Genomic DNA, 15,074 nt, shown 5'->3' on the forward strand with positions numbered 1-15,074 from the left:
CTCTAATTTATAGTCATGGGAGAATCAATTCCCTTGGATTACCTTTTGGGTATTTCCTGTTTTCCTCTCAGTCTGTTTCTAAAATACCTTAACACTGTATGCAAAGTTTAACTTATGCACTTAGCATACCACAATACTCTAAAATAGTTGATATTACGCCCCGAGGCTCATTAAAAATAATACTTTAAAAAAGTGTGAATGTTCGTGAGTAGGCCTGACAACATTTTACTTCCTAGAACTCCAAAGGGTTATGCTTGGCTTTCTTTGGCATTCTTAGATTTCCAGGCCTGGGCCTAGGCCTACTGCTCCGTACTCCCAACCCTCTTAACCCTAATCAGTTTTAGGGGGAAAAAATCAGTGCATTTTGAACATTTCCAAAAATGTCGTTTTTTCACCTCAGGATAAATAAATTCTCATACGGCAAACTCTCTCCCTATTCACTTCCCTTTCAGACCTTGGAAAAAAACAATTGTGTTTTGTGCAGTGGTAGTTTCCTGCCTGCTTCCAGTGTGGAAAATGCCAGAAACTCTTTCATGAATATCAAAAAACAATTGTAAATTGTGGGCCTTAAGAGGAATTTATATATCTACCACTTAAGAGGTTTCTACTTGAGCAAATGAAATTTACAATCATGTAAACTTCACAAATCTTGATTCATAGAATCAGGACTGAGTATTTACAAACATAAAATAAACTGTTTATGCCTCTACATAACACATAGGGGTGCAAAATGTTCATTGAATGTCTATTGATAGTTTTATATGATATACCAAAAGTCAAATGATACCTTTAGGTCATGAAAGATTCACAATCCTTTCAAAAGTCTTTTAAAGCACATTTCTCACACTTACATGGTTACAGAAAACGAATGTAATGAGGGTTGAAAGATGCAGGAACATTTCACAAGCAATAGTTATCAGCTTACTTAATAACATACATTTTAAGTAATTTAAGTTCAAAGTGATAAACTGAAGGTGAAGGGTACTAAGATAATAGGCATTAAATAGTCACATACAATAATGAGAAGGAAATACAAATACATTGAAAGAAATAAGGTATCTATAAGGTTTTTTTTTCTGCACAGTTCATCACTGAGCATATAAATACAGATATACTCAACGGAAGAATGGTAGTGCGAACACTTTTAGATTCAAGCTTTTAAAACTTTACATTATGAATACATTTTCACAACTTTTGACAATTACACAAACCATCCCAATTTCTGCGAGAAAATGACATCTATCTACCTACCAATCATTAGGGAAGAATTGGAAAAGTCAGTATTCTTCGCTTTAGTGTTGCACCACATGCAAAAAACACAGCCAATTACAACAACTTTTTACAGTTGCTGCATGCACTAATGCTGTTTATCATATTAAAGAATTTCTTACTGGCTTTGCCAATGCAGGGTGAAAAAATAGATATTTGCTTTTTGTACATAGGGGATATAGAAGACAAAGAAATGAATGTGTCTTTTCAGATGTAAAATAGTCCAACAAGCATCCCAATGGAAGCATTGCGAGGAAGGTGGAACAATGGAAAAATAGCCAGTTGCATGGGGTGAGCGAGTGATACTCCTTTATACTGCTCTAGGTAGAACCAACGCCCATTTTATGAGTATTCTAAAGAAATAGTAACAATAACTCTTGCAGACAGCTGCACTGTAAAGCTGTACCTAAGACGGGAATAAACTACTGCATAAATGAAAAATGTCATAACCATTTGATGCCTTTTCTAAAGTACATCTGTCACTTTACCTCTTCGCAATGGATTCTACAGAAGAAAATAACTTCCAAAAATACATGAGGATTGATTTACAGCGAGGTTTGTACACCTTTATGCAATTTAAGTGCCCAAAAAGATGTATTTGTGATAGCTGTGTATCAGACTGAATGACTTCTGCAACTGCAAACAACAATGCGTACACCAGCAATGCTGATATTTGACAGAATTCAAAGTGGAACAAGGATGCCCTTAGCATTGGTGTTGTTAAGTAAATAGTAGCTACGCCTAAGGCCTTCCAATGGTATATCACTTTCACTGTATGCGCCCACAGTTATTACAAAAAAGGTCTAGTTTAATTTGGGTGTAAAAAAACCTCAAACATCTCAATAAAACATAGTTTGTTTGGGAAGCTGTTTCTTTTACCTAAAAAACACTATCTTCCAGCTGGAGTAGAAAAAAAAATCTGAAGTGCATTCATTTACACTTTGAAGTTACCGTAAAACATCTGACAGTCTATCAGCAGCAATACTTTAGGGTTAGGCGCCCATAAATGAATGTAGGATGTTCATAGACTTAAGTGTGTAGCCTTTGGGGTTTTTTATGAACCTTATATTAACAGCAATTTTTAAAAAATTTGCAGTGCACACCCACACATCAGAAAGTTATGTCATTATTTGTATTTACCAATAAAAATGTATCTGTCGAACAAATGTTCACATATCACAAATGCAAATCTGACACTATCAGATGGCACAGTATAATGGGCGATTTGTTTCTATGGAGATAAATTCATATACCTTATACCACTCCTGCGTGTATCTAGCAATCTTTCACAAAATGGAGTTTTACAAGGCAGATGCTAAAGTTTACGCAAAGTTATAAACTGCATGAAAATGTGTAATTGCTAAAATGTAGCGAAAATCATTAACACCTCGCATGGGAGCACATGCAAGTGACCAACGAAGATTTGTACTTGGGGTTTGCTGAGTCCAACATAAATTACATACACAACATATATGAGTATACATCAAGAATCTGCAAAATTTTAATACAGACGGGTTTTATATTGCTACGTGTGAGTGAGAACCTTTTAAAACGTGTGTCTCTAATTCTTCTTGGTGCACTAGTTAAGAGATTCTACTTTCTCGCTCACTTACACCTAAATTTCTCAACCATAAACACATGTTCAAGAACTCTGAACCCCTTTATCTGTTTTTAAGAGTGAAAGTGTGCAATGTACATGGACAGATGCAACAATGCACACAATGTAAGATATGCAACTCTACAAGCTGATTTTGCATTTTGCAAAAACAGTTTCAAAAAGAGTTCCTTGCAGTTGCCTTTTGTTGTTGTGTTATAGCAGAGTTAATCACAAGCATAGCAGAAAATCTGGGAGCCACTCAGAAAACTTCGCGACTAAAAGTCAGAAATATATGACCCTAGGATTATGCATAGCGTTTGAGAAAATGTGTGACTTTCATTGAATTGTTAATTAATTCCACTATTTCTCATGGGAGGCTGTGACTGTTGCAAGCTCCCAGGAGTACTCATATGAGTAGCCATTTAGGCAAACAGAGGTACTTGAGCATTTCCACATATCCAGAAATGTCCAACTAAAGTCAATTCAAACTTTTGTCTCTCAGTGGAGAAAATGTGCTGTGCTGTGTGGAAGCCAGTACTACCTGCTCCCCAATTTTGGCATTATTCCATCCCTATTCCGATGATAAAACTTTACTCATGCTCTAGACAGGAGTTAATCACCCGCCATTTTCTGGGTGGATAACTAATCACAGATTGGAGAATTTGGGAGTTTAAAGTCTTTTACAAGATATTCCAGGTATTACCAAACTCGGAAAGCAAAACTTCTCACATATAAATTCTGTATTAGTGGTGAAATTTCTGAAAGTTATGAGTACACATTTATACCATTCCTAATTCTTAGAATCAAAAAGGGTGTGAATTTTCTTCGAAGTAGAAATGGTATGAGTTTGCACTTGTAAATGAATTTGCAAAGTTACATAAAGCATGGATACACAAATACTTTTGCGAATCGGGTATTTTATTATTACTTTTATATGTACTACGTGCCTCATTTACAAACGTTTGACGTAGGAGAGCATCACTAATCTTCCTGCTGCACTGACCTACATCAAAAGAAAAGGCCAGGAAAGCACTGTATCTTTTAGATACAATGCATTCCTTCCCTTTCACCCCTGAGCCGGCACATAAATGGCTGCCATGCGTCAACGCAGGCACCCTTGTGCCATGGTGCAAGGGTGTCTGCGTTTTTGGGGTGATTGCTATTGTGCACAAGAACAATCAATAGAGGTGATTGTCTTTTTCTATGTGTGCTGCAGAATGCATGTGAGAAAATAAGACAAAAACATGCACATGGATAAACAAAAAGAGTTTCACAATATGTCCTACAGCTTTCATACACACACTGTGCGTGGATTTATACCACCTAACCCACAAAGTTTTGTACTCTACTTAAGGTACTGTCGTTAAACAAAAATCTAAGTAAAGAAACAACAAATTTTGACTTACTGTTTGAATTTTGTTGAAATCCAGCTAAAGTGGGTGGGTTGTTCATTCCAGGTAGAAGAACCGGGGGCAGACCAGGGAGTCCAGAATAAGCTGCTGAGAGATTGAGACCATGAATTGAACCACCATCCATCATGGTTGGTTGCTGCACTGTTAGACCTAGAACATCTGTGGCTTTTTTCATACGATCCAGTTCTTGCTGTGCCATCAACTGTCGAACCGTTGTAGGTGCTAAATAATCTTTTTCCCGATCAAGCTGACTTCCTACAGTTTCCCTCACTTTTGATATGTGGTGTTTGGAAAAAACATGATCTCTTATTGACACACGTGCAGAATTCCTCATCCCACAAAGAGAGCAATGGGGTTGTGTTCCCTCTGGCCCATTCTGATTAACCATGAAAGGTTTCCCAATGTTTATTTTGAATTTCTTTTCTTTTGCTCGCGCATTCTGAAACCATACCTGAACAACTCGCTTTGGCAAACCAATTTCATTTCCCAGCATTTCACACTCCTGCATGGTGGGAGTCCGATAATCACAAAAGCAAGCTTTCAGAACCTTCAACTGGAGATTGCTCATTTGTGTTCTAAAGCGTTTGTGACCTGGCCGATCACTGTTTTTGGATTTGTAAGGATTGTTTGATCCAAATGAATTTGGTGAGCTAGGATCTGCCATGCTTGAAGTCTCACTACGATCAGCATTATCATCATAGTCATCATTTGTATAAAAGCTTTGGTCATAGTCATCTTTTTCATTAAGACCTACAGATGGGCTTGTTAAGTAGTAAAAATATTTTTCATCACAACTGTCATTTGTGGGTGTGGTGGCTGTTTTTGGCAACGTATCATTCGACAGTGCTTTTGGTTCTTTGGGAGATACTACAGATTTCATATCCTTTGAACTGCCAGTGTTGCTTTCAGTCTCATTATTACCCTCATCTGTTGTAGCATCACTGATGGCGGTGTTAATTGAAGAGGTCTCATCAAAGTCTGTTTTATGATGGTCATATCCTGAATCAGCAGGAGGGGCATTCAAATTTTCAATGTCCTCATTGCATTCTACTTTGAAAGAAGACGGGCTAAAAAGATTCTTCGGTGATAGTTCTGCATTTTTACTAACAGGGGTTGATGCAGTAGAAGCCAATTCATTTTCACATGACTGCTCCATTTTTGATAATACGAAAGAAGGATAATCAAAAAACATGCATTTTTGAGGACTATCTCCTCCATCTTCTGTTGATATTAATGGACTTGATGGTAAACTGTAACCAGCCTGCTTTCCTTCATTCCAGTGCCGAGAGCGAATGTGACTTTCTAAAGCAGACTTTGCTTTAAAAAGTGCTCTACAGAAAGGACACCGCTTATGAGACTGCGCGGGACCTACTGCACGGAACTGCCCTTTCCGTTCCCTGGCTCGTGTATTCTGAAACCAGACCTGTACTACTCTTTTTTTTAACCCAACCTCTCGTGCAATGTGATCTAACATTTTACGTGTAGGATTGGAATCTAAAAGATATTTTTCGTAAAGTATTTCTAGCTGTTCCGGGGTGATTGTTGTTCTTAATCTTTTGTCTCTGTGTTGATCTTCTCCACTATTAGCCCCCTCTTTCTCACTGCAATTATTATCATCCTTGTCATCGAGCTTTCTTTTTAGTGAGCCACCTGTTGCTGTGCTTGATGCATGTGGGGTGCTTGTATGTTGTGGCATCTGAGCAAGAGAGCTATTTAGAAACTGCCCTGCCATAAGAGGACTATTAGGATCAAATATCATATAGGGCATGTCCATTGGTCTCTCTAAAAACTGAGAGTGAATAAATTGATTTTGGGCAGCTAAGAAATGCATGTGTTGGTGCTCCTGCCACAGTTCTAGATTTGGGAAGGCAACAGAACACTGATCACATTGGTATTGTAACATATGCGGAGGTAGGCTATTTTGCATGGAGTTCACCGACATTGGCACCGGATTTGAAGTAACTGGTGTTGATTGAGATCTAGAAGGAGGCCTTGCTACTGGTGGGGATTGTTTCTGGTGTTGTGACTGTGGTGCTAAAGGCTGCTGATCAGAGGAAGTGGTAGGCGCGGACTGTACAGGTTTAGCTGCTTGACAGCTAGATGTGTCATCCACTGGCTTTGGTTTCTCTGGTGCTGGATCAGGAATGGGTGACATTTTGCCTAATTCTTGTTTGGGGGATGCCGGTAAAGGACTGTTGGGGCCAGAACAAGAGTTTCCTGCTGTTGTTGTTGAAGCCTTTGAGATATCGGATTGGCCAGCAACTGTACAATGCCCTAGCATCATTTGGTCTGAAGCATCCATTGAATCCTCAGTTTGGCTTTCATCTTGACAATCTTCATCTTCATCCTTGTAACACAGCTTTTTTTGATGTGTTATCAAATCGAAAATTCGTGGGAATACAACACTGCATTTTTTACACTGATACTGCATGTTGCTAGTTCGAATATAGCGCTCATTTGTTAATTCTCGTTTTTCAACATCTTTAGTATCAGCCTGATTTTCATAGGTTTTGCGAGCTTTTTGACGTGCATTTTGGAACCAAACAACAATAACTCGAGTGGGTAAGTTAAGAACTGTTGATAACTGTTCAATTTCATCATCCTTTGGGTAAGCATTTGTGTCAAAAAAGTCTTGCAATACCCTAAGTTGGTAGTCTGTAAATCTAGTTCTAGATGACCTCTTGCCAAATGATGCATCAGACCGGTAATGTTCTAAAGAAGTGTTCTGAGGTTCAATCCTAATATCCTCCAATACGGTTATTGGAGGATTGCTAAAGTTGTATGGAGAATCTTTATTTCTCTGACGTTCTTTGAATAGTGTGTTACGAAACCAATGCTTAATAACCTTTAAGGAAAGGCCAGATTTGTCTGCCATTTCTTGGATTTGTTCTTCATTTGGGGAGTTATTGATATCAAAATAATTGCGCAGGATTTTCAACTGATCATCTGTTATTCTTGTACGTGGGCGCTTGAACTGGGAATGACGCAGAAAATTGGGATCCAATCCTAGTTGCTGCTGACAAAGCTGGGCTAGATCTGCTGACAAAGCATCCATCGGTGGTAGGTGCAGAGCAAGTTGAGGGGGCAAGGAATGGTGCTGCATTGACTGCATCATAATGGGAGGAAAGAGAGGAAGATCTAAGGAAACAGGCAACTGTATTTGAGGAGGGACTGATGGTGGTGGGGGAGGAGGTGGTGGTGGTGGTGGTGGAGGAGGGGGTGGTGGTGGTGGTGTTGGTGGGGCTTGCAAAGGTGCAGGGGTTGGGATTTGCATTTTTCCAGTGCCAGCAGATGACACCTGAGGGGGAACAGATGGCGGCGGTGGTGGGGGTGGTGGTGGGGGAGGAGGAGGTGGGGGTGGTGGTGGTGTTTCTGGGGACAAGGGAGCAATTGGGTACAGTTTGTCATAAGCCTCTCTGTATTGACAGGCAAACTTTTCAAGTTCTCCATATGGAAAAAAATGTCCATGAACGTGTTCCTGGTGACTCTTTAAAATTAAAATGTTTGAAAATAATTTACCGCATGTTACACACTCCAACTTGTCTGTGTTCTCACATTCACCGGTTTGGGCTTTTTTCTGTACCTTTTGCCTATTTTCATTATATTGGATTACTAATTCAAAGCCAAAGTTTTCCAGCAGTGCTTTTGCTGCATTTCCTCGCGCACCTGACGCAATACGTGGTGGTGGGATAAGTGGTTCTGGTGATTTTTGTTTCTTAGCTTCTTTGATATCCTTGAGTGCTTCATTTTCACTTGTAGAATCATGCTTTGGCTTATCTTGTTTTTCCAACACCTCGTCTGCTTCTTTGTATGACTGAACATCCTTCATTAATTGGCTTTCTACACCAGACATGCTTGTCTGCTCCTGTTTTATCAACCTGCTCATGTGGTGTTGTTGCTGTTTCTGGGATTGCATTTGGGGCTGTGAAGCTTGATACTGTTGTGCTTGTTGTTGCAGAATCTGTAGCTGGGTTTGCCCAACTTGATGTTGTGTCTGTATCTGCAACTTCAAATCTTCCAGTAGTGATCCAGCCATGCTTCCCATGCCTGGCATTCCAAATGCGGCAGACCCAGGCAAACCTAATTCAGGATTCAGGCTGAATTCTGTTCCAGGAATGTAAAAAGGAAAAAGAAACTGAGGCTGTTGGAACTGCATTAAAGCTTCAGGTGTCATTGGAAAGTGAGGCAGAAATGCTGGGTTTAGAAACTGGGGTTGAAAGAATGCAGCTTGCTGCTGCAGTTCATGCTGAATTTGCATTTGAAGCTGTGCTGGTGACTGGGGTAGATGATGTGTAAGCTGCGAAGGGATAACTTCAGGAGCTTGCTTTTTGTTTAACTCTTTGGCATCTATATGGGTGTCCTTGCTGTTAACTGCTGGTAAGCTCGGAGAGTCGGGTACCCCTTGGCCAGGGCTACTAATGTTCACTGCTGCAGAGCTACCAGATGTAATGTTATTACTTGGTTCTAGTTTTGCAGCCCTTGCTTTAGTCTGGTGAAGAACAGATCTCATATGAATTTCTAATGTAGAACTTTGGCTATAGGCAACATTGCAAATGCTGCATTTGTAGGGTTTGTTGTCAGTGCTGCTGTTGGTCTCTTGAGGAACTGGACTTGATGCTTCTTGCAGAACCTTTTTCAGTTTGTGTAAATGAGACACTGAATTATAATGGACGAGGAGAATGTTTTTTTGGGTGAAAGACTCTTTACAAACTGTACATTTGTATGGACGAGATGGGTCCAGGAATTTCTCCATTGTAAAATTTGGCCCTTTTCTAAAAGGTAAGGTCCGCTTTGGTTCTGAGCCCATTTCGTCAGGAATTGAGCTGCTATCACTACCGACAGGGCTTGCTTTTCCTTCCTGGTCCATCTCATAGTCTCTGTCCATCTCTTGCTCTAGTGTGTGATCCTCTTGTGCCATGCTCTCGCTTTCAGCCCAGAGTTCCCCGTTCACCGGCAGGGATGCATACAGTTGTTGGATTTCAACCTCACTGAGTTCAGGGTGGCCTGTTTCCAAGTGTTTTTTTAAAGCCAGGAATGTACGAAAGCTACGCTGGCAAAGACTACACATGGTAGCAGCCCGAATAGCGTGATACTGGGAATGTATCTGAAGCTTCTGCATAGTCTTAAAAGCCAAGCTACAATGATTGCAGCGGTACTTATAAACATGGCGATCAGACACTGAGAGCTGCTGTCTCTTCTGTTGTTCGTTTAAAGGGTCGTGCGGTGACTCTGAGACCCTGGAATCCTTGTTGCCAATCTTACTCCATTCTGATGCATCTGTCAGATCCTTCGATGGGTTCTGCACCTCACTTTTGATATCTGTGAAAGTCTTCGGAGGCTCTAGGGCTGGGATGTTCTTCTCATCAACTGGACTCTCACCTTTAAAAGTGAACACAGGTAAAATTGTAGATTACAATATTTAGACAAATACTGAAAAATTGACTATAATCACTTATCAATAGTAATGCACCTTACACCTCTGTCCACAGATATAACAGGTGTGGCAGGACAATACTGTCTTTGAAAAAATAGATCATGGGGTCGCATAACAGCCATAAATCACACACCAATGCAATGATTATAAACTAACAATCTTTATGCCAATAAATAACAACAGCAAGTGAAATGTAATTAGACAAAAGCAACACATAATCAAACAGTCATACATTCATAGTGGTCTCTGTCAGAGTGATAAGGATAATGTCATAAGCGCTCTCATCTGCAAGATGATTTACAGCATTTGCGCTTGCATCTTTCATTAAGGGTGAAGCCATAAGCATTGCATTTGGTGTGCGAGTTATGATTTGTATGGTTGTTTTTTGAGCTATGGATTGTGCCCCAAACCATAACTTATGAATTTCAGTAGTTTTTTGGGTTTCATTTGTAACCATGACTGCTCTTCAGCTGTGTATATTTAGCAGATTTTTTTAAACATATGTTGAGGTGTTATACCAAAGCTATCCATAACTTCACTTTGAACTTAGGTTTTTGCAGTGATAATATACAGACAAACTTCGATTCATCAAGTGCATCTCTGCATAGCAGTGAATGTCTGGGTAGTCTGGAAATACTTCCTAATGCCATCTTCCACAAAGCTTTGGAAATAGGGCAAGTGAGAAAGATATCTACACATAAATTTCACATTTCCATTGACAGTTTGAAACAAACATTCACTCGTGCATGAGGTGCATATTTCATTTTTCCAATTTAAACTTACAATGGTGCTAGTGAACCGCCAACACCTTGCCGATTGATTTCTGACTAGAACTATGGACCTTTTCATGCCAAAGCACTTCTCAAGTGTATAACTAAACCCTTTGGTTCAAAGAATAAGGGCTGGTGTAATTTTATTTTGGTAGGGAGCACTTACGAATAGGGAGGGTGTGTCCTAATGGCTAGAGCGGTCGACCTTGAAGCTGGGGAAACGGGTTCGAGTCTCGGCTGTGATGCTCAACATCCTATGATTCTGGGCAAATCACTTAATTTCCCTGTGCCTAACTAAATGAATGTGTACATCTGTAACGCAACTGGTGCTCATGTAAAGCGCTCTGATACCTTCTGGTTGAGTTCGCGGTACATAAAACTCAGCCAGAGTGGCAGAATTGCTGCATTCATAAGTGCAGAATTAGGGGTGGGACTGAGGTCAATTCAAGGTGGGGCGCCCGGCAGTAGTAGGAGAACGCCCATGAACTGGGTATTCACATACCTCCTGTAGGTAGTTTGCCACACTGGAAACACAAGCAAATAGGCTACAGTAAAAGAAAGGAGTATGTGTTTCCAGAGTGGGAAATGTAAAAGTGTAATGGAAGGTGCTTCTTGCGAGTGAAAGATACCTCCCCCTGTAGCAAATAAGTAAAATGTGCCAATACGTATCTCACAGGCACATTTGCCTGTGAAATTCTTCAAATGTGGAAGGGGTGCTGCCTAACGAACTCCTAGGATTTTTTCAACATCTGTCAAAGAAGGAAATCTACTCCAATATAGGAGTTATCCCAAGGGAGCAGAATTCAGATTTATTAAATGAACTCTTTCAAAGTCAATATATAACGTGGCAAACACACAGCTGGGACAGTCAGTGGAGGCTCCCCCACTAAGGAAGGGGAGCATCAACCTACTGCTTTTCAGCATTTCCAAAAAGGAAAAATAAAATGATAATAACACAATGTTATTTTCCTTTTAGTTTTTTCTGCTGAAGCAGTTTTGCGGGGTGGGTGCGGCTGGGCTGCTCACAGAGCAGAGGGAGGAGTGGTTGGGGCATTTTCTAAGTGTGCATGACGGCTTGGCTAACCATCTTTTGCTGGCCAAACAATAATGAGCTCTTAGCATGTTCTGCACCGGGCTGTAATACACAGCCTGGGTGGAGAACATGCGCAGGATCCCAGCCCGTCTGCGTGGTCACGATCCTACTGTCATGGTGACAGCAGTGTTGCGATTGGCTTAAGGGAGCGTGTGTGCTTCCTGCTTCCATTCCAGAAATAGAAGCGATGGAGAGAAGACGGAGGAGGGATGGCTAAGTGTTTTATTTTATTTTTTCACCCCACGCCTGATCCGTGCCAGCTGCCACTGGGGACAGTGCAACAACTTTAAACCAAATTTGTTTTTAATTGTGGCCTAATCCTGCTATGCTTTAAGGATCTGAAACTCTATCACAATTCAGATTTGACAAGCAGCGTCACTCCTCAGATCACTGAAGTTTAATCTCTTCAAGGAACACCCATGTAAACATGGCCATGTCCACCAAATATGCATACTGCTGGAAGAGAGCAAACACGCCTACAAGCAAGATCTTCTTGGCCATTTCTTTCATCACTTCTCTTCTAATGTGCTCTGTTGCTTTACATTTAGAAAACATAAATTCCCTGACCCACTACGCCTCCAACACACACAGAGATAGGACAACTGACGTACCTGAAGACTTCCCCAATCCTTCTGTTTTGATAGCTTGACTGTCATGCTCTGCCTTTTCTGAAGCAGCTGGTGGCACCAACATGCTGTTGGGCATCACCACATCTGGTCCTGAAACCTGCAATTATATAAAACAACAGATAAAATATCATATGTTGTGTGAAAGACAATCAACACATATATGAATCAGCATCTTTATGGCATTTTAAAATGCGAATATGAATTTGTTTAATTTGTAATTCTGGTGGGCAGTAAAAGGGATTGATAGTAGGGATTACTGGAGTTAAACTGTCAAGTGTTGAAGTTTGGAAGCGAAAACATGCCTTGATGGATATCTACCAATATACAGATTTGCAGTCATGCATCAATTTCAAGGCTACTGTTTGCACACCCTAGGATGTGGCAAACCTGAAGAAAAACTTTAATTCTCCAACTCCCTTCTCTGACATCAAAGATTTGCCAATACAAGAAATATGCATTTCAATACTGTATACATTTTATGATGCAGATGTAAGTGGCTGTTGATTCCTTAGAAACTCTTCAGTAGGCACAAATATCAGCCACCCCAACTGCATTCACCTACGCCTCTATCACAATGTAAAGTGATGGAAGCATTGTGCTCCAACCGGTCAACCGTCCAAGAAAAGAGATTCCCAGCTGCCAGACACAAATATTGGAACTTGACCTCACATGCCCCCAAGCACAACCTCAATAGCTTTTTCCTGAAAACTAAGCCACAAGAGTACACCCCACTCCACCAAATCAATGAGTTCGAGAACAGCAAATGGATACCTCTGTGTTTTACCATATACTGTCTTATCAAGGATTAAACTGTATTATTGCTGGAAATTAAGGGAAGAACAAGGAGCCTTATTTCTTCCATATCATTGTGCAATTGTTTAGCTATTACTGGTGAGCGTAGATGACTCTTTCGCATCTTTCACTTGTTCTGAGGTTATGAAGAACAGGCTATATGATGTGAGCCTCAGTAGAAATTACCAAATATTATCACACGTATATAAAGCAGAATTTACCTATTATCTACAAAGTCTATAATCCTAAAATACAAGTGAATGTTTTGAAAACTGTTTTTCTCTAATAGTTTGAGGTAAATTACTGTGTTCACGTCCTTACCGTCATTATCAGCTTTTCCACACAGTCTGGAGACACACTGTGCAGGTGGGTCAGATGGAGTTGGAGATGCATTTTGTTGCTGAGGACATCTTGGCAGAGAGGACAGCATATCACAGGCTGCATGGAATGTTGCGACAGGATATGCATCTGGATCCGATTTGGGTCTTTGCTGTTGTAGTTACAATAAGGACATTGGTAGAACTGAAAGAACAGGACAAGAAAATGTTAGGGTTGCTACTATCTCATGAAGCAGTTTGCTAAGAGGGTAAAATAAATAAAAAATGATTGGCACAAGACCATGAGAGATGACAATTGCATTGATTGGTTATAAAAACTTACCACATTCAGAAAAATAAATCTCTGAATTAAGCAGTACTATGCATTTCTGCCAAGATTTTGAAAACATTGGTTGAAAGAACATCAATATATCAAAATAAACACCTGATTGGAGAATCCCACTCAATGTGCTTTTGCAAATGAAGTCTAGTCTTACCAATGGAATGAGTATGCTGAAGAAGTCTGCTATGGAATACCATCATTTGAACCATTTCCAAGCACCTCAATACTGGTTGGAAAGTTGCTAGGAGGCTTTGTGATTCAAACTGCTGCATACTATGTCATCCTATGAATCACACAAAATACTTTTTTAAGTACCTGTCAGGCTAGTGTAGGAGAAGCAGGGCCCAAGAATAACTGACATTTTAAAGTATTGACTCCTCAAGATAGTAGGGTCTCAAAAGCATGACAATTCTCAAGGTGAGGTATTGAGCTTCAGACTAGTTATATGTTCATCAGCAGAGGTATCAGACACCCAGTCACTTGGGTCAGTATTGGTGAGGATCAGAACAGCACTATGTACCAGTACTTCTGGCAACCTGCACCAGGAGCCTTCTTTCCATCAGCAATTTGAGAGCTGGAAGCAGAGCAGTAAAGTGGTAAGGGAGAATGGCGACTGCTGTACCGTCCCCCTGGCCGTGTACTCTACTGATGGACCATTGACAGTCCCTAGTAGACTTAGAATGCTCTCCTTAATAGGAATGCAAGAGTATTCTGGTACTCGCTCTAATGGAGTGACGATCACAGCTGGATGGTGTGGAGTGGCAGGGAATAAATTTCCTTTTCTGCACAATCAGTAAATAAGGCTGGAAGACACTACATTTAATTATGTGGAACCATAGAAAATCTGTTGATTCTTGTCCGTTTATGCTAACTTCTAGTTTTTGATCTTCATTTCTATTTTATTTTTATTAATTCCAATATGGAACCTAACCATCGTGCTTCTATGATCCAGATTTGCATCAGACACAGCAATTAAAAGTACTCTGCGAAGCCATCATTCATTTATTTTTCGAATTCCAACCACAATCGAGCATGTCACTTAAGGAAACATTAAAGTACCTGTTCTTGAAAATGTTTATTGTCCTCTATAGACCTAGTTCTTTTTGATGCAGGATCCTCTTCTTTAGCCAGTGCTATATGGCGCTTTCCGGCAACTGCATTTGCTTGGGCTTCTTTCTCGGACGCATGAGTTCTTGTCACTAAACAAAGAAAATTGTAACAATGTCAAAGAAGCATCAATGGCAATAGTCAAAAGAAAGTTTGGTTTTGAAAAAGCTGGGATTCAAAGCAAATGTGATGGATTACTGGGAAAAAGTATATTTTTGTCAGTCCTCAAAAATGCAAAAGCAGACACCGTGGTACAGTCCCACATTTTCAAAATGGATTTCTCGTCTTTGTTCAGGTACAAAACCGCAAGG

General features: G+C 40.2%; 1 protein-coding gene across 10 annotated transcripts in view; it reads right to left on the reverse strand.

Annotated features, from left to right (window-relative positions):
• ZFHX4 (zinc finger homeobox 4) overlaps nucleotides 1–15,074 on the reverse strand; it is a 141,302-nt gene that overhangs the window by 5,830 nt on the left and 120,398 nt on the right. For all 10 annotated transcript variants that reach the window (XM_085605400.1, XM_085605399.1, XM_085605406.1 and 7 more), the window contains 4 exons: nucleotides 14,716–14,855; nucleotides 13,318–13,518; nucleotides 12,187–12,301; nucleotides 4,273–9,657 (listed from right to left, as the gene is read on the reverse strand). In XM_085605400.1, coding sequence (XP_085461526.1) covers nucleotides 4,273–9,657; nucleotides 12,187–12,301; nucleotides 13,318–13,518; nucleotides 14,716–14,855 — 5,841 coding nt within the window. The remainder of the gene's footprint in view (nucleotides 1–4,272; nucleotides 9,658–12,186; nucleotides 12,302–13,317; nucleotides 13,519–14,715; nucleotides 14,856–15,074) is intronic.

This window comes from Triturus cristatus, chromosome 5_1, assembly GCF_964204655.1.
Source record: "Triturus cristatus chromosome 5_1, aTriCri1.1, whole genome shotgun sequence".
NCBI classification, from domain to species: Eukaryota; Metazoa; Chordata; class Amphibia; order Caudata; family Salamandridae; genus Triturus; species Triturus cristatus.